This window comes from Salvelinus alpinus, chromosome 1, assembly GCF_045679555.1.
Source record: "Salvelinus alpinus chromosome 1, SLU_Salpinus.1, whole genome shotgun sequence".
NCBI classification, from domain to species: Eukaryota; Metazoa; Chordata; class Actinopteri; order Salmoniformes; family Salmonidae; genus Salvelinus; species Salvelinus alpinus.
The window spans coordinates 33121680-33140119 of NC_092086.1; the positions used below are offsets into that span (position 1 = coordinate 33121680).

Genomic DNA, 18440 nt, shown 5'->3' on the forward strand with positions numbered 1-18440 from the left:
GACTGTAATGTTTATGTTTACTTTAAATGGCCGCATGGAATTGCTTCATTGTGATTCAAAATAAACAGGTGCTCCTTCACAAAGTTTCATTTCAACATTTGTAGAACGAATTAGGCTACTGTAGAGGTCAAAACTATTTGACTCATAAGGAAAGTATAGCCTACCTGAGTGCCTCTGTATGACAAAGTAGAGAAAAAGATCAGGGATTTTTTTCATCACACACATATATCGTTTCAGTAGGATATCTGTATACAGTACACAGTATTTGTCTGAATGTGATTTAATATTCTCAATTTGTAGCAGCACCTGCAATCATTGGTCAACTGGATGAAGTGAACCTGAAACAGGCGTGTCAAGAGGCGGATTCCCCTTCGTCATCATAACATCGGCCAATGGGATTGAGTCGGTAATTCGATGAGGAGCTAATGGCTGAGTTCACAGAGAAAGGACGATACTATTTGGGCGGTGCTGTTGGTGGTCGTCGCAATGCAATAACATTCAATATGGAGTACACAGTACTGTGATTCTTATATTTCGGCTACTACAAATAGATAAGTATCCATTAACTGTCTAGTCATTCCATCATTTAGTGAATCTGTTTCGGAATTCTTTAGAGCGCGTAGGCTATGTATTTGATGCATTGTTACATGAGAGGCGTTGTTCTGATAGCAATTTTGTGCGGTGACAGTTAAACTGTCAAACTGTCAAACTGTTGTAACATTTAGATACGTATTAATGTAGCAATATTTCAAATGATAAATGTTATCCTTACAACGAACTCAACAGCGTGTGGTGGCGATTCTAATTTGTATACAAGCCTGGTAGTGGCTAAAGCGCTATTGAACGTTTTGTAGAATACTCGGTTAACTTACTAGGTGAAAGGTTAGGGACATCGCTCTCAAATAGTTCGTCGTCGGGTCGTGTATGATCATAGGTAAGAGACTAGGCCTACGCTCTGTAGGCAGCGCTGCATTATATGATAACATTTTTGCACAGTGTATTTTAACTAGCCTGCCTAAAACAACAAATAAATCACGGTTCTAACACCAACTATACAGTATGTAATCATATAAGCCATGCTATAAGGTCGAGGCTACCTCGCATTTCACTGTTGAAATTAGTCATGTTAGGTAGTCATTTACAGTCAAGTTAGTCATTTTTATAAGAGAGACTGGTCCAAAAGCACTCTTACCTCTCTGTCATCCACTGCCACGTGTTGTACACCCTCTATCCTTACCCCTCTGCCATTACATTTTAACACCATGCTGTAGGCCTGTCTCTCACTTATCCCACCCTTATAACCCTTTGGAACTCCTCTCCTCCACTGCTAGGATGCGCAATGCGGTGAGTGCCTCTTTGTGTCTGGGATCGCTGGGTCTGCTGCGTCTCTTCGGGGTCCCCTGGTCCTGGAGCTTAGCAGCAGGCTTCGGGGTCTTTCTGGGCACAGGTGGTTGGAAGTACCTCTACATTGTAGTCCGTACTGCCAAAAGAGACCTAAAGTGAGTGCCTTTAATTTCTTAAGAATATGTAGTGTGCTTGCGTCAACTTCTACTACCATAAAAAACACATTTAGACTGCTGAAGCAGGCACACACATTTTCTTCAGGAAATGTACATTTTACTAGTTAGTCATCATCACTATAGGTAATGGTAAAATAGTAACATTCCCTCCCTAATTTCCCTCTCTGTACTCCTTCCAGTGGCCTTTACGTGTTGTTACGAGTCAAGATAGCCTTGTGGCACCACCTACGACGCAACAGCAATATCCCCTCCATCTTTGCCCAGACGGTTAAGCAGCACCCAAATAAACCCGCCCTCATCTACGATGCCACAGGAGAGACGTGGACCTTCACCCAGCTGGACCTGCTGTCTAACGCTGTGGCCCAATGGGCTCTGGCCCAGGGCTGGACCCCGGGGGATGTGGTGGCCCTCTTCATGGAGAGCCGGCCCTTGCAGGTGGCCCTCTGGCTAGGCCTGGCCAAGGTGGGGGTGGAGGCAGCACTCATCAACTTCAACCTGCAGAGGGACGCTCTCCTGCACTGTGTTGGAGTGTCTGCGTCCAGAGGGATCGTATTCGGAGCCGAGCTGGCTGGTGGTAGGTGGGATTCAGAGATGGAGAAATGTGGGGTTTGGGGTCTGTATTCACAAAGTGTCTCAGAGTACGAGTGCTGATCAAGGATTGGGTCACCCCTCTTATTCATTATGATTTAAAAGGCAAAACGGGTCCTAAATCAGTCAATGCAGGCTTCTTATTGCAAGCATTCCAAAGATAATTTCCAATGTTCTGATGGCCTGTTGCAATATTCCATCTCAGAATTCTGTCTCTGTACATCTGCGTGGGTCAACTGTCTGGCAACAGTCTTACGTCTGCTTATTTCAGACATCTAACTAGCATTATAAAGCGTTCCAACAATTTTTTTCTGATGGTCTGTTGCAATATTCCATCTCAGAATTCTGTCTGTTGATTCTGTCTGGGTGGGTCGACATTCTGTCTGGCAGCAGTGTTCCGTCTGCTTATGTCAGTATTCTGTCTGGGTCAACAGTGATGTTCTGTCTGCTCATTTGTTTTGTTGCACTTTTATTGTCAACATTTTATGCATAATGCATCAGTACACTATCTTTCTTGTAATTATGATTTGTCTCTTCCCTTGACCAGGTAGTTAATCGATAACTACCTTTCAATTCTGTGTTCACTCTCCCAGTGAAAGTCCCCTTCTGAAATTTTCTGTGGCTCACTCCTCTATTCTGCCTCTTCTATCCTTCTCCGTCTTCTATCCTTCTCCGTCTTCTCTCCCTCAACTCTTCTATTCCTCTTCTATCCCTCTACTCTCTCTCTACTCTCCCTATCCCTCTTCCTATTCTCTTTCTCCCCCTTTCTCTCTGCCTCATCTCTGCCTCTATTTCTTGCACTCCTCTATCTCTTTGTCTCCTCAGCCATGTTGGAGGTGAGCTCATCCCTGAGCCCGTCGATGGTGCGGTTTTGTACAGGAGAGCTCAGTGTAGACTGTCTGGCCTCCCTGGCTGCCCAGAATCTGGACTATATCCTGGCCTCGGCCCCTACACTGCCCCCTCCTCCCTGCATCCCACCCAAGAGCTTCAATGGTGAGTGTCCTCCTTCCCCTCACATCTTATTGTTCATCCAGTCTCCTATAACTTACCTGTGGCTGGACACTTATTTTGAAGCATTTCAGAATGTAATATTGTGTATAACATCATAATACTACACACTACTATGCTCTCTTGCTGCCAAGGTAACATATACCTCACAATCTCTGGCCAGTCTCCAACAAGATAAAATGTATCTCGCCATATGTAAAACAGTTTAGCTAGAGTCCACAACTATCTGCTAATACCCATCTCACATTGACAGCTTAGTAGGTCAGAGCTGACGGGTAAAATGAGCCCACATGAAAAAATATGGATCTGTATGCATGGAGTGTTTTCCACGTGAATATTCCACTGTCATCCTAACTTTTTCAAGTGAAATAAAATAGTTCAGTCACTTTTCCTTGTCACTCACTGTCTCGCTCAGACAAAGAGCTGTAATTACCAAGACTAACTTGGAAGCTCTTTCCCTAAGATGATCGATCCATCCCAATTTCCTGGTGATTTTGTATTCTACTCAGTCCTGGTTATTTTTTGGTATGCGTGTCACATATTCAATCTAGGGCAGATGTGGCTTTGATTGACAGCTCCAGGTGTCAGCTGAGCTTTGAGTAAATAATGTGTTTTTAGTATGAACTTATCTCCAGGGCAAATTAACTTCTCCTCACATACCCTCAGCCAATTCCATGTATTTTATTTATTCCAGTACTAGCGTACCTGATTTAACCTGTCAACTAAACATCAAGCCCTTGATTAGATGTATCAGGCCTCCTGAGTGGCGCAGCGGTCTAAGGCACTGAATTTTGTCCCATTCCTCCTGACTTAGCTGGTGTAACTGAGTCCGGTTTGTAGGCCTCCTTGCTCGCACACGCTTTTTCAGTTCTGCCCACAAATTTTCTATATGATTGGGGTCAGGGCTTTGTGATGGCCACTCCAATACCTTGACTTTGTTGTCCTTAAGCCATTTTGCCACAACTTAGGAAGTATGCTTGGGGTCATTGTCCATTTGGAAGACCCATTTGCGACCAAGCTTTAACTTCCTGACTGATGTCTTCAATATATCCACATAATTTTCCTACCGCATGATGCCATCTATTTTGTGAAGTGCACCAGTCCCTCCTGCAGCAAAGCACCCCCACAACATGATGCTGCCACCCCCGTGCTTCACGGTTGGGATGGTGTTCTTCGGCTTGCAAGAGTCCCGCTTTTTCCTCCAAACATAACGATGGTCATTATGGCCAAAAAGTTATATTTTTGTTTCATCAGACCAGAGGACAGACCAGAGGCTTTTTTATGGCGGTTTTGGAGCAGTGGCTTCTTCCTTGCTGAGCGGCCTTTCAGGTTATGTTGATATAAAACTCGTTTTACAGTGGATATAGATACTTTTGTACCTGTTTCCTCCAGCATCTTCACAAGGTCCTTTGCTGTTGTTCTGGGATTGATTTGCACTTTTCGCACCAAATTACGTTCATCTCTAGGAGACAGAACGCGTCTTTTTCCTTAGCAGTATGACGGCTGCGTGGTCCCATGATGTTTATACTTGCGTACTATTGTTTGTACAGATGAACGTGGTACCTTCAGGTGTTTGGAAATTGCTCCCAAGGATGAACCAGACTTGTGGAGGTCTACAATTTTTTTTCTGATATCTTGGCTGATTTCTTTTGATTTTCCCATGATGTCAAGCAAAGAGGCACTGAGTTTGAAGGTAGGCCTTGAAATACATCCACAGGTACACCTCCAATTGACTCAAATTATGTCAATAAGCCTGTCAGAAGCTTCTAAAGCCATGACATCACTTTCTGGAATTTTCCAAGCTGTTTAAAGGCACAGTCACAGTATGTAAACTTCTGACCCACTGGAATTGTGATACAGTGAATTATAAGTGAAATAATCTGTCTGTAAACAATTATTGGAAAAATTACTTGTAATGCACAAAGTAGATGTCCTAACTGACTTGCCAAAACTATAGTTTGTTAACAAGACATTTGTGGAGTGGTTGAAAAACTAGTTTTAATGACTCCAACCTAAGTGTATGTAAACTTCCGACTTCAACTGTATATATTTATTTATTTTTATCAGATGTACTAGAATGGGAATAGATTGAATAAGTGGAACAGGCTGGGAGTACTTGAGGAGAGGTTTGGGAAACTTTCTCTGGGGTATTGCTTAGTCAGTCTCAGGCGTATCAGTGGGCAGCCCAGTCAGTCAACTGGCCATCCCGGAGAGTATTATGGAGATGATGGGGTTTTGCTAAATGGGCTATCTGGGGTCTCTGTGCTCTCATTTAGGACAGTGTGAGTGGGTGTCCGGATCTTGGTTTGCGTGGGTACCAGTTACCACTTGTCTCTCTGTGGTTGTGAGTAGAGGTCGACCGATTAATCGGAATGGGGGCTGATTTCAAGTTTTCATAACAATCGGAAATCGGTATTTTTGGAAACCGATTTGGCCGATTTTTTTAAATTTTTTAATATATATTTTTTACACCTTCATTTAACTAGGCAAGTCAGTTAAGAACACATTCTTATTTTCAATGACGGCCTAGGAACGGTGGGTTAACTGCCTTGTTCAGGGGCAGAACGACAGATTTTTACCTTGTCAGCTCGGGGATTCAATCTTGCAACCTTACAGTTAACTAGTCCAACGCTCTAACCACCTGCCTCTCATTGCACTCCACGAGGAGCCTGCCTGTTACGCGAATGCAGTAAGAAGCCACGGTAAGTTGCTAGCTAGCATTAAACTTATTTTATAAAAAACAATCAATCAATCATAATCACTAGTTAACTACACATGGTTGATGATATTACTAGTTTATCTAGCGTGTCCTGCGTTGCATATAATCGATGCAGTGCGCATTCGCGGTAAAAGGACTGTCGTTGCTCCAACGTGTACCTAACCATAAACATCCATGCCTTTCTTAAAATCAATACACAGAAGTATATATTTTTAAACCTGTATATTTAGCTAATAGAAATCCAGGTTAGCAGGCAATATTAACCAGGTGAAATTGTGTCACTTCTCTTGCGTTCATTGCACGCAGAGTCAGGGTATATGCGATAATAATAAACGTTTTGTTTTCGAAATTATAGTTTCCGGATTTGACCATATTAATGACCAAAGGCTCGTAATTCTGTGTGTTATTATGTTATAATTAAGTCTATGATTTGATATTTGATAGAGCAGTCTGACTGAGCGATGGTAGGCAGCAGCAGGCTCGTAAGCATTCATTCAAACAGCACTTTCGTGCATTTTGCCAGCAGCTCTTCACTGTGCTTCAAGCATTGCGCTGTTTATGACTTCAAGCCTATCAACTCCCGAGATTAGGCTGGTGTAACCAATGTGAAATGGCTAGCTAGTTAGCGGGGTGCGCGCTAATAGCGTTTCAAACGTCACTCGCTCTGAGACTTGGAGTAGTTGTTCCCCTTGCTCTGCATGGGTAACGCTGCTTCGAGGGTGGCTGTTGTCGATGTGTTCCTCGTTCGAGCCCAGGTAGGAGCGAGGGGAGGGACGGAAGCTATACTGTTACACTGGCAATACTAAAGTGCCTATAAGAACATCCAATAGTCAAAGGTATATGGAATACAAATGGTATAGAGAGAAATAGTCCTATAAATACTATATTAACTACAACCTAAAACCTCTTATCTTGGAATATTGAAGTCTCATGTTAAAAGGAACCACCAGCTTTCATATGTTCTCATGTTCTGAGCAAGGAACTTAAACGTTAGCTTTTTTACATGGCACATATTGCACTTTTACTTTCTTCTCCAACACTTTGTTTTTGCATTATTTAAACCAAATTGAACATGTTTCATTATTTATTTGAGGCTAAATTGATTTTTATTGATGTATTATATTAACTTAAAATAAGTGTTCATTCAGTATTGTTGTATTTGTCATTATTACAAATACATTTTAAAAAATCGTCCGATTTAATCGGTATCTGCTTTTTTTGGTCCTCCAATAATCGGTTATCGGCGTTGAAAAATCATAATCGGTCGACCTCTAGTTGTGAGTGTCAGTCTCACTGTTGTAAATAGAATGTGTTGTTTCAGTCATGTTATTTAACTTTCCCTTCCTCTCTCCATGCTTCCCACTTCCCTTCCTTTTATCCTTCCTCCACCCTCCCATTTCCCCCCCGTCCTTCTCTTCACCCTCTCCTTCTCTTTACCCTTTCCCCTCTCTCCTCTCTCCATCCTCCCCCACAACCACCAACCCCAACAGATCGTCTGTTCTATATATACACCTCAGGCACCACAGGACTCCCTAAAGCTGCCATAGTGGTGCACAGTCGGTGAGTCTCTCAGTCTCAGCATCCTAATATCCAGCAGCGATACACTTGTCTGGTGTGTTTCTGCGTATGGTAATTCCCAATGCTATAGCATAGCTTAGCACCCACTGCATTCATGTATTTGATTATTGAATCCTTTTTGTGTTCTATCTTCAGGTATTACCGTATCGCTGCTTTTGGCTACCATGCTTTTCGCATGCGCCAGGATGACATCATCTACGACTGCCTTCCCCTCTACCACTCTGCAGGTGTGTGTGTCTTCTCATCACCTTCCACCATCTTTCAGGAGTCGTTTGGTCTGACAATGTGGTCCTGATTCTCGTCCCCACCCTACACCCTCACTGGCTGTCCAATGTTCCTCTCCTTTACAGGTAATATCATGGGTGTAGGCCAGTGCCTCATCAATGGACTCACTGTGGTGGTGAAGAAGAAATTCTCTGCCAGTCGCTTCTGGGAAGATTGCATCAAGCACAACTGCACTGTAAGTAGAAAAAAGCTTATGTATCCTTTTCTATGAGCATAGGAAGAACATCCTGACTCTTGAGTGGTTGATGTGCAGCTATAAGATTTGATTAAAACCCGCATTGAATTTAAATCTGATGTCTATGCTGTTCCCCATCCGTCCACTAGGTGGTGCAGTACATAGGGGAGATCTGTCGCTACCTGCTGTCCCAGCCGGTGCGGCCATCTGAGAAGGGTCACCGGGTTCGCCTGGCGGTGGGGAATGGGCTGCGCCCTAGCGTCTGGGAGGCCTTCACCGAGCGCTTTGGGGTGGCCCAGGTTGGGGAGTTCTACGGAGCCACCGAATGCAACTGTAGCATCGCCAACATGGACGGCAAGGTAGGGGTCATGGGCAATGTTGTCAACTGCCTCAATCAACAAGTATGTAAATAATAGAGAGCAATATATTTTTGCTAATGACTGAAACTTTTATAGAGCCACAATACAATGTGGTATACCTCAAGGACCTATTCTTGGGCCATTATTATTTCTTATTAACATAAAAGGATCTGTGGTATCAAATACTTTTTATGTCTTCTCCACTGACAAGGTGGGAGCTTGTGGGTTCAACAGCCGCATCCTGCCAAATGTGTACCCAATCCGCCTCATGAAAGTGGATGAGGAGACCACGGAGCTGGTGAGGGACAGGCACGGCCTGTGTGTGCCCTGCCTTCCTGGTAAGTAAATGGGCACCGATATCGAAAATCTAAATTTTTAGACACTATATCGATAAATATAGGACTTTTACAAAACCAACTTTGTGAATGTTAACCTGGGTAACTGTAAAGCATGTTGTGAAAAATGTATGTAAAAAGGGATTCATAACTACACTTGGATAGATTGACCTCTCCATGTACGACTCCTCTCTTCAGGGGAGCCAGGGCTGCTGGTGGGAAGGATCAACCAACAGGACCCGCTAAGGAGGTTTGATGGCTACGCCAACCAGGACGCCACCAGGAAGAAGATCGCCAACAACGTCTTCAAGAAAAATGACTCGGCATATCTGTCAGGTAAACCCACAGGACCTTAGTGTGATTAAACAATAATTATGGAGTTAATGTTTACTTTGATTATCATACTTGGAATTAATGCTATTATATCAGTCCTTATCTTTACCACAATGTAATGTGTCATTAACTCACCTTTCTCTACCTCCTCCCAGGGGATGTGTTGGTGATGGATGAGCTGGGCTACATGTACTTCCGGGACCGCAGTGGGGACACGTTCCGCTGGAGAGGAGAGAACGTCTCCACCACCGAGGTGGAGGGAACACTGAGTGGTCTGCTGGGCCAGGCCGATGTGGCTGTGTATGGGGTAGCTGTACCAGGTGAGATGACGTTCACATTATGTGCACCATGTTACATGTATGATAGTGACAGGAGGTGAAACCAGGAGGTACTCTCCACTTAAAGGCCCAGTGCAGTCAAAATTCTGTTTTCCCGTGTTTTGTATCATTGTACAGCTGATGAAACAAACTGTAAAAGTGTTAACAAAATTGACCAGTGCTATTTCCTGATAGTTGCTGGTTTAAAATATAATCTACACAGGAACTTCTAATCAGCAGGTTTTGCATGGGTGGAGTTTTGGCATGCCTGGTGACATCACCAGGTGGTAATTATAGTTAATTAATCAACCAATAAGAGTTCCAAACCTCTCTGCCAGTAACAGCTAGTTTTCAGTTGTCTCCTCTCCAATCAAACCACTCCCAGGCAAAATTCTTGCTTGAGAAATAGTTTTTTGCTTAAAAAAAAAGCAACTTTTTTATTTTATTTTTTTTTAATGGAAAAATATCACTATTGTACTTAATTGTTACCCAGAAATTATTTGATATTGATGTAAAAACAGCTGAATTGGGCCTTTTAAATGTTGATTTGACAGCATTGTTCCTGTTAAATAAATGTTAAAATCGGCCAGTCAACAGTGAGGTTGAGTGATTAGGAAGACTTGTCTTTGGCCCTTTGCAGCATGGTGTTGTGAAAAGCCTGACGTGTATGTTTGTCTCCCCGTAGATGTGGAAGGGAAGGCAGGGATGGCTGCCATCGCAGACCCAACAGGGACATTTGACTGTGATGCGTTCCTGCGAGAGGTCCAACAGGCCCTGCCTCCTTACGCCCGCCCCGTGTTCCTACGCATCTCCCCACAAGTAGACACCACAGGTGAGTGGACTGGACACAAGGCTAATTCTAATGTGAAATATCGATCAATTGTATTTTTTATAATGCCTTGCATGAAGCGTCTAATGCTCATTCCAAGAAATAATAAAATATATTAATGACCTATTTTCTTTGTTTCCCTCCTCCTAGGTACCTTTAAAATCCAGAAGATCCGGTTGCAGAGGGAGGGATACGATCCGCGCTTATCAACCGACCAGATCTACTTTTTGAACTCCAGAGCAGGGCGTTATGAGGCTGTGAATGAGGAGCTACACAGTGCTATAGTGGAGGGTAGAATGGCTCTATAAGATGGACTACTTTAAGCTGGGTTTACACAACACGTTTATGAGGCTGCTTTGAGCCACAGCTTGTTGTAGCTACGTTAAATCTAATCACATAACTGTTTTCGCGAGACAAGGTGGTATGGACAATCCTCACGACCAAGTGAGTAATCTTGTAGTGTGTGACCCCTGTCTGTGCCACATTGTTAGGATGGCACCACTACGTTGGCAAGACAACAAAATACTACAGGAAAGACGGTGGTTTAGTGCGAGAGGCTCAGCCATGTTATGATCTTGAAAGTCATGTAGTGCACACCCGGCTTTAGGAAAGTGACTGTCGAGGTGTCAGATACTGGAGACTGTGATATGTGATAAGCCTTATCATGCCGTTATAATACATTGTAAGACTTGTCATAAGCATGCATGACCCCTTATGTCTTATCAACTCATAATGATCCTGTCTAAACATCCGGCAATTTTTTGTCAGTTGATATTTTCATACGTTGTGAAAAATAACATAGTATTATAAAGGCTAATCTGTGCTTGGATCACGTTATAAAGCATTACACCTGCAGGCTTTAAGTAGTGTTATTGGTGAAGTCTCCATGTATTAGTGTTTCTCCCTACACCAGCCCCCTGGATCTAGTCTAGATCAGGGGACCGAAGGGCTACTGATCAATCAATAGGGAAACCTTAGAACTGTTACAAAACCATGTTTTATCAATAACGTACAAGGACAAGGTTGGATGAGGGCTTTTCCCCCCTTTTTTATGTCTTAATTTGTGTTGTTTCTTAGTTTAGCCAAATGAAAACATTCAAGCCTTCAACACTACAATGCACATAGAGTAGAGCAAGTTTTCACTTGAAACCAGGATGTCTGTTACAATGACAGCATTTGTCTGTTTGTTACAATGAGAGTGTAAAAGAGATGAGAGCTGGGACTGAATATACCACAGTCGTTGAGATACCAGTCTCTGGAAGAAGATGGTGTTCCAGGCTATTTGCTCCCAACCTTGTAATAGTAGTGTGCCACCATGTAAAGAACAAAATAGTGAACAGGTTTTTAGCAATAGTTGCGTGTCCATGTTGGATGAGGTGTTGCTGCCTGTGTGCTAGTAGTATGATAGAACATGTCACAGCTGAACATGCCTCTTATTCCAAACACTAACTGTAGGAGTTTTGATTGCAAGATTACTTTTTTTTAATGTAAAACTAAACCTGATTACGTAACATGTTTGAAGTAATGGATGATATGCACTGACTGACCACTCAGGTTCACACACATTGATATTATGTGCCTTGTGGGAACCCTGTGTGTCCTGGAACTATTGGGGGTTTATGCTTAACCTGACTAAGGAACTCCAATACATAAGAAAGAACATTATTTAAACAATATCTTGAAAATCTGTCAATTAGTCAGGGATCATGGTTGCCCTATTATTATGTAATAAAGCAATTTCTCAGAGTAATATTGTAGATAGAATTGATTGGGAACATTATTCTAGCTCTCCATTTTCATACATTTGTTTAGGTGTAACTCAAAATAAAGGTTTGTAAAAGACACCAGTGTTGTTTTACTTTGTGATTCAGAACAGAGTTATAAGGGCTCTGACATTCTAGGACAAACTTGTATCTTTTTAGGGCTGCTAACTAGTTTCAGGTCTACCTATTTCAAGACTTGCTACTTTTCAAGTCAACATGTACACTGCCTGTCCAAAACATTAGGAACACCTACTCTTTCCACGACACAGACTGACCAGGTGAAAGCTATGATGCCTTATTTATATCACTTGTTAAATCCACTTCAATCAGTGTAGATGAAGGGGAGGAGACAGGTTAAAGAAATACTTTTATGCCTTGAGACAAATGTGTATATGTGCTATTCAGAGAGTGAATGGGCAAGATAAATGGGATATGGTAGTAGGTGCCAGTGGCACCGATTTGAGTGTGTTGAGAACTGCAACGCTGCTGGGTGTTTCACACAACAGTTTCCTGTGTATATCAAGAATGATCCTCAATCCATCACCCAAAGGATATCCAGCCAACCTGACACAGCTGTGGGAAGCATTGGAGTCAACATGAGCCAGCATCCCTGTGGAATGCATTCTACACTTTGTAGAGTCCATGCCCTGACAAATTGAGGCTGTTCTGAGGACAAAAGGGGTGCAGCTCAATATTAGGAAGTTGTTCCTAATGTTTGGTATACTCGGTGTATATCATCTGTAGACACAATACTCACAAACATAAGACCATTACATGCTTTATTCCAGACTGTCCCTTCCAAGTGATCAGCCTTCATCATCTAGGACTAGGTGGTAAACTCAACTGGATCTATCTGCAAGTAACTGAGCCTCCGCTGCTTGTTAGTAATGAACCCCCATGGAGCCCTCTAGAGCACCACAGCAGCAGACAGCCTGACAGGCAGCAGTCTCAGAGGGTGTTCCTTACAGGCAGTGCAGAAGTAAGGAAACACCCGGGGTGAGATGAGGTCTGTAAACGTATAGAGGGGCGTCCTCTCCCGGGGGTCAAAGAAGGTCACCTTGCCCCTGTCCATATCCAACACTACCCTGATGACCTGGGGCTCCTTCCTCATCATGGACAAGGGCGCCCATGGTGCCGTGCACGCCTTGTGCTCGCCGTTGCGGAAGCGTATAGTCCAGAAGCCCTCGGCTGGCGTCAGCACGTGCTTGCCCTTCCTGTTGATGGACTCGCTGGCCACGCCTACCACCCAGTATGTGTTAGCCTTTACCTCTACCTCCCAGCTGTGGCGGCCAGAGCAGAACCCCTCAGAGCCCAGTAACTCAGCACTGATGTCAAACCTCTCGGGGTTGTTTGGGAGCTTGAAGACCTGGGAGCAGCACTGGACCACGGTCAGATCCTCAGACAGGATGAAGCAGCTAGCGGCTGTGTTGGGGTCCAGAGTCACAGGAGCTGGGGAGAGAGGAGAAGAGATAAGCCTCAAATGGAAGACAGAGATGATAGAAAGGGCAGAACTGAGATTAAATTAAATATATAGAATAACTTTATTTCCTGTGAGGAAAAAGTACAGTCACTTCTACCGACTCATATTTGATTAATACTCACTATATTGAATGATGCTCTTCATCTTGTCCCAGATGTTGAACTTTACAGAACCCAGGTGCTTTGCCACATCAATCAGAGTTCCAGGAATCATCTTTGGATCCAGCGGCATATGCCAGGTTCTGGAATGACGACATTCAGTGATGAGTCATATCCTGTCTATTATTCCAGCGAAAATATATCTTCTTTTACCATGAAATTGATGTATGATGGATTGTAATCATATTTATTGCTATTTTGTGTCAAAGTAAAGTTCATTTTAACATGATGATCTGTTTTTGTTAAAGGTAGACTCAGTGAAATGACATTGCCATGAGCAGCACTGCAGATATTGCGATAAGTGAGATGCAAGACTTTCACACAGTCATACACAGTATCTATGTGTGCATGAGTTCGCTTCATGCTGTTAGAGCGTGGTAGGGACCAAAACAGCTAAGAAGTATAGCCTCGCGCTTCAACGCTCTTAGTTGTTGTATGCTGTTTACTTTGTGCACCTGCGTCATATCGCTGAGTCTACCTTTAAAGGCTCTATTCAATCAGTTGACAGCTCCAACACAGTTACACCTTCGACACCGCCAAAACATCAGCAATGCAGGTGTTGGCTATCGCTGGTTAAAGATTGATCTGATTGATTCTAGGCCTAAGTCAAGATAATAATTGAATCTGGAAACACACATTAGCCTTAGATGTGTCTGCCACATTCACTAGCTAGATGACTGTTTTCATTAGTATATTATGGGCACATGAAAGTGAGGCAGTATGGGTCTCTGTCTATTTTTGTATTTTGCCTCTGTTAGCTCATGACATCAACCCATGGGTCAAACGAATGGCTATTCCTGACTCCACTTACCTCTTGATGATATCCTTGTAGTTCTGAAAAGCAAGTAAATGTATCACTTTTAGATGGACAGCTACAATATTCCACATGCATGTTATGTTTCTATATTTTTGTCTTTATTTTGCTTTGGGAATTCCCTTTGTACTGTAAGTAGGGTTTAACTTCATACTATGTATACCTGTAAGAATGGGATGTCCTGCGACCTCATCTCTTGCTCTACGGTTCTGATGGTGTTTGAGAGGGACGTCAGTTCGTTGGACATCTCCTCAATCTTCTCCTTTAGAAGCAGACTCTTCTGATCCTCCTCTGCCTTCAGAACATTCAATCTGGCTGCCTCCTCATCTCTCAGGAACTGGCGAAGGGTTTCAAACTCATCCTTTATCTGCCTTTCAGTATGTTCAACCTGGTTCTGGAATTAGACATGTTTAGACATGAAAGACCTGAAACACTCAATGAACCCAGGTTACATTACTGATGATGGTTCCATGAGCGTTAGAAGATGTATTGATCCAGAAAGGACGCCATCAAAATCTGTTTAAAGTGCTAGAAATACAATACCCCACCTTGATGTGCTCTGCCGTTTGATCACAGACGACCATGGCCTTCTTGAACAGCTGCAGCTTCTCCTTCAATGGGGTCAATGCAGTCTTGAGTTCCTCCTGGAATGTAATGGCAAGATATTTACACTTTAACACATACTACAGGGTCAGGCTGGCCATAAGCCAGGCTGTCAACAGCACAATGTGTTGGTTTCATCTGTCAGGTACCGCTGCATCGCAGCCCCATCACAGCATTCAGCTGCATGTGTAAAAGTTCCCAATACCCCCTTAACTGGAAGATCCAGATCAATTGATAGCTGGACCTAGCTAATGCCACTGCAACATCAATAGAGTCTGGATCACGTGACTGAGTGACAGAGAGGGTGGAGACGATGATGAAACAAGAGACTACACACAGATTCAGAAAGTCAACGTGCCAAAGCAATGTGGAAAGTTTGGAGTACTAAATTCTAACGTTAAAAGGTTTCTTGTTCCTAGAACAGGGTCAAAGACAGCTGGTGGGCCAGGAGAGGAGGGGAATGTAGAGGGGTACACTTGAGAGACCTGGGATCTGGTTTCATTCCTCCCAGGGGCCCAAGCATCGACCAACCCAACATATGAATCTATTAATAGAATGATCAGCTTTTCCAAACCCCCCTGTTAACCATCCCACTGTGTCAAAGATGGTTTCTATAACACACACGTTTTTACAAAACAAAACTGTCAAACAAAAAACTTAAAAAGTAATATATTCCTGTTCATGATGAAAGAAGTGCTGCTGGTTTAGCGACTTGTGAAAGTTTTGGGCAAGTTATTTGACAATGCGGGCTGTAAAGGATGGCAGCCGGAGGTTAGAAGAGACTGGACGTACAGATGAAAGTTAGTTTCCCTCTGACAAGCAAAGTTAAGAGCGAGGGTATGGCTGATGAGACACATTCAGTGACAGTGACACTGACGGCACAGTGAAGACAACCAAGGTTGTGTTCGCCTACCTTACAGTCGTGTGCACCTTCCCCAATGGGGTAGAGCCTGTGCCCCTTATGTACCGCCGACGTCTGGCACGCAGCACAGATGGGCTGCAGATCGTCCAGACAGAAGAGTGAGAGTGTCTCTCCGTGTTCCTTACACCCCATAGGGTTATTCCTGCTGCTCATCTCCTTCCTGAAGGACTCGCAGGTCTTCTCCAGAATGGTGTTTACCACAATCTCATTCATGGAGGAACGTCTCCAGCATAGAGGGCAGAAGTGGCAGTCGTCCTCACCATCCTGGTTACTCCAGCTGTCTTGAAGGCATGTTTTACAGAACCTGTGTCTGCAGGAGAGCACAACGGGCTGGTTGAAGATAATTCCACAGAGTGGGCAGGAGAGCACAACGGGCTGGTTGAAGATAATTCCACAGAGTGGGCAGGAGAGCACAACGGGCTGGTTGAAGATAATTCCACAGAGTGGGCAGGAGAGCACAATGGGCTGGTTGAAGATAATTCCACAGAGTGGGCAGGAGAGATTGTCTTCGCGGTGCCTGGATACCATTCTGCCTGTCAGGTTTTAAAACAGGGCTGGAGCAGCAGCAGGGTCAGATAAGGTTACTATGCTCCTCCCACCGCTGTTGCCGGGGTTCTCTGGGGTCTACCTCAATTAAACTTGAATGCTTAAAGGAAATGAATACGTCCATAGGGCTTCCATCTGCTTGAGTAGTGGATATGCAAATAAACACCTCCCACTGCATGATAAATCACAGCTATCCACCAGATATCTTTGAAGGAAGACCAGAGAGTGAGTGATAGTCCCATTTAATTGATGCAGTGTTCTGAGATCAGTGTTGTTGGAAAGGGGGGAGATTGGCATGTCAGAGTGATGATGCAAGGGGGTCTGCCTTATACAGCCAAAAACATTTTGATGAGGGTGATGCAATAACCATTTAATAAGTCACAAGACTGGTGGGGCCAGCGTATTCCATAAGAATGATACGGTCCATCTGGGAAGAAACACAATAACCAAGAAAAGATGGGAAGACGGTGAGTATTAATAGACGGAGAGAATGTATTAGGTGGGAGGGAGGAGGGTAAGAAAATACCCCTCTACTGACCCCTGTAAAGTTTTCCACAGTCCAACTTAGCCTTGACTAAGTGCTGGGTCTAACATTTGACAAATCCCTGTCCTAAAAACAGCCCAGGGTCCAAGATGTCTTAAAAAACTAAATTGTTGTACAAACGGGCCATAATCTACAATTTTTTTCTATTTTGACCTAAAAAAGTCAATTTAAGTCACTATAAATTACTAACCTGCATTTGTTGGTAACACTTTACCCAAAGCCTACAGGTATAATGCATTATGATGTGGTTGTAATGCATTTGTAAGACCTATAATGTCTTAAAAGGATAGTTTGCTTTTTAAAAAGTTTAGCTCATTTTCAACCTAGGGTGTTGTTGTTTCTGGATGTTACTAAATAAACAGCACGCTCATTTAAAAACGGTTTGGTGGAAACAACACCCTAGGGAAGTTGAAAATAAAACAAACTTAAAAACAAAAGCTAACTATGCCTTTAATGTATTCATTTTGTTGTTCTGTCCAGCTTTCTGGTGCCTGATGCTCTCATTCAAATCAGAATCATGGGTTTTATAAGAGGAACATCAAAACTGCAACACTTTTGGGCACACTTAGGGACTATTTATTGGGGACGAAGTCATTAAAGTTTAGTGGCATTTAGCTGAATGTGGTTGCCGAAACTATTATTATAGTAACCTAATAGTTTGGGTAGTGGGAGTTAGCCCACAAGGATTAACTCCTGCACTGGGAATAGATTTAAACACTAAATAGATTTGCTGTCGCGGCTTACCTTGCAGTCCACCACTGCCTCAGCTATTGGGTACACTTTGTGATCCTTATGGTCAACTGACCAATGATAATCACAGATAGGCTGCAGGTCTGTGACACAGAAGATCTTCAGTTTGTCCCCGTGTTCCGCACACGTTCTCTGAGGACCTCCAGGGTAGTCGATAATGCACAGAGGACATATTTCAGAACCCTGCTGCTCCCAGAACTCATCCAGACAGAGATTGCAGAAGCTACAGCCACAGGTATGACAGCTGAGAACCACGGGAACAGAGAAGACCTTTCTACATACAGCACAGGAGAGATCATCATCCTCCAGGAGAGTGGAAGCTTTGGCCTCCATTCTCCCACAGAGCTAGAGCTGGACTCCGGTATGCATCTATAATAGGCCGCAGTTGCTCAGATATGGTTACGCTGGCCTGTGAGCCTTCGCCCCTCTGGCATTTATTTTATTCCAAGCTTTGTAAATCAAGTGTGAACTTTATAGTGACATTGAACAGCAGCCCAAGTGAATATCTACAGTGCCTTGCAAAAGTATTCATCCCCCTTGGCATTTTTCCTATTTTGTTGCATTACAAACTGTCATTTAAATTGATTTTTATTTGGATTTCATGTAATTGACATACACAAAATAGTCCAAATTGGTAAAGTGAAATGAAAAAAATTACTTGTTTAAAATTCAAAAATAAAAAAACGGAAAAGTGGTGCGTGCATATGTTTTCACCCCCTTTGCTATGAAGCCCCTAAATAAGATCTGGAAGCAACCAATTACCTTCAGAAGTCACATAATTAGTTAAATAAAGTTCACCTGTGTTCAATCTAAG

General features: G+C 43.2%; 2 protein-coding genes across 4 annotated transcripts; one reads left to right on the forward strand and one right to left on the reverse strand.

The window, feature by feature from the left end:
• The first annotated feature begins 424 nt into the window (after window positions 1–424).
• On the forward strand, window positions 425–11890 carry LOC139573633 (long-chain fatty acid transport protein 1-like). Of its 2 annotated transcripts, none has more exons than XM_071397319.1 (13): window positions 425–551; window positions 1326–1499; window positions 1700–2094; window positions 2934–3101; window positions 7326–7395; window positions 7549–7640; window positions 7764–7873; window positions 8023–8232; window positions 8444–8570; window positions 8766–8903; window positions 9056–9220; window positions 9903–10049; window positions 10197–11890. In XM_071397319.1, exons 2-13 carry the CDS (start codon window positions 1333–1335, stop codon window positions 10352–10354), a joined length of 1947 nt encoding a protein of 648 aa, XP_071253420.1. In that variant the 5' UTR covers window positions 425–551; window positions 1326–1332; the 3' UTR covers window positions 10355–11890. The 2 variants fall into 2 exon arrangements, with proteins under 2 accessions (XP_071253420.1, XP_071253411.1); XM_071397310.1 differs by having other exon boundaries at window positions 432–934; window positions 1332–1499.
• A 681-nt stretch (window positions 11891–12571) lies between these two features.
• Window positions 12572–17992, reverse strand: LOC139573643 (zinc-binding protein A33-like). 2 transcript variants are annotated; one of them, XM_071397335.1, is made up of 6 exons: window positions 17621–17992; window positions 14810–14905; window positions 14425–14655; window positions 14259–14281; window positions 13412–13530; window positions 12572–13258 (listed from the first exon to the last, which is right to left on the reverse strand). In XM_071397335.1, exons 1-6 carry the CDS (start codon window positions 17957–17959, stop codon window positions 12717–12719), a joined length of 1350 nt encoding a protein of 449 aa, XP_071253436.1. In that variant the 5' UTR covers window positions 17960–17992; the 3' UTR covers window positions 12572–12716. The 2 variants fall into 2 exon arrangements, with proteins under 2 accessions (XP_071253436.1, XP_071253432.1); XM_071397331.1 differs by lacking the exon at window positions 17621–17992 and adding an exon at window positions 15778–16330.
• Window positions 17993–18440: the final 448 nt, after the last annotated feature.

What these genes read in the sequence shown, in the direction of transcription:
- LOC139573633 (XM_071397319.1), top strand. Translation starts at nt 1,333, where the DNA reads ATGCGCAATGCGGTGAGTGCCTCTTTGTGTCTGGGATCGCTGGGTCTG. An exon ending in TCCCCTCTACCACTCTGCAG is followed by an intron (nt 7,641 to 7,763) that starts GTGTGTGTGTCT and finishes TCTCCTTTACAG; the next exon opens with GTAATATCATGGGTGTAGGC. An exon ending in GTATGGGGTAGCTGTACCAG is followed by an intron (nt 9,221 to 9,902) that starts GTGAGATGACGT and finishes GTCTCCCCGTAG; the next exon opens with ATGTGGAAGGGAAGGCAGGG.
- LOC139573643 (XM_071397331.1), bottom strand. Translation starts at nt 16,314, where the DNA reads ATGGTATCCAGGCACCGCGAAGACAATCTCTCCTGCCCACTCTGTGGA. An exon ending in AAGGTGCACACGACTGTAAG is followed by an intron (nt 14,906 to 15,777) that starts GTAGGCGAACAC and finishes ATTACATTCCAG; the next exon opens with GAGGAACTCAAGACTGCATT. An exon ending in AAACGGCAGAGCACATCAAG is followed by an intron (nt 14,656 to 14,809) that starts GTGGGGTATTGT and finishes GTCTAATTCCAG; the next exon opens with AACCAGGTTGAACATACTGA.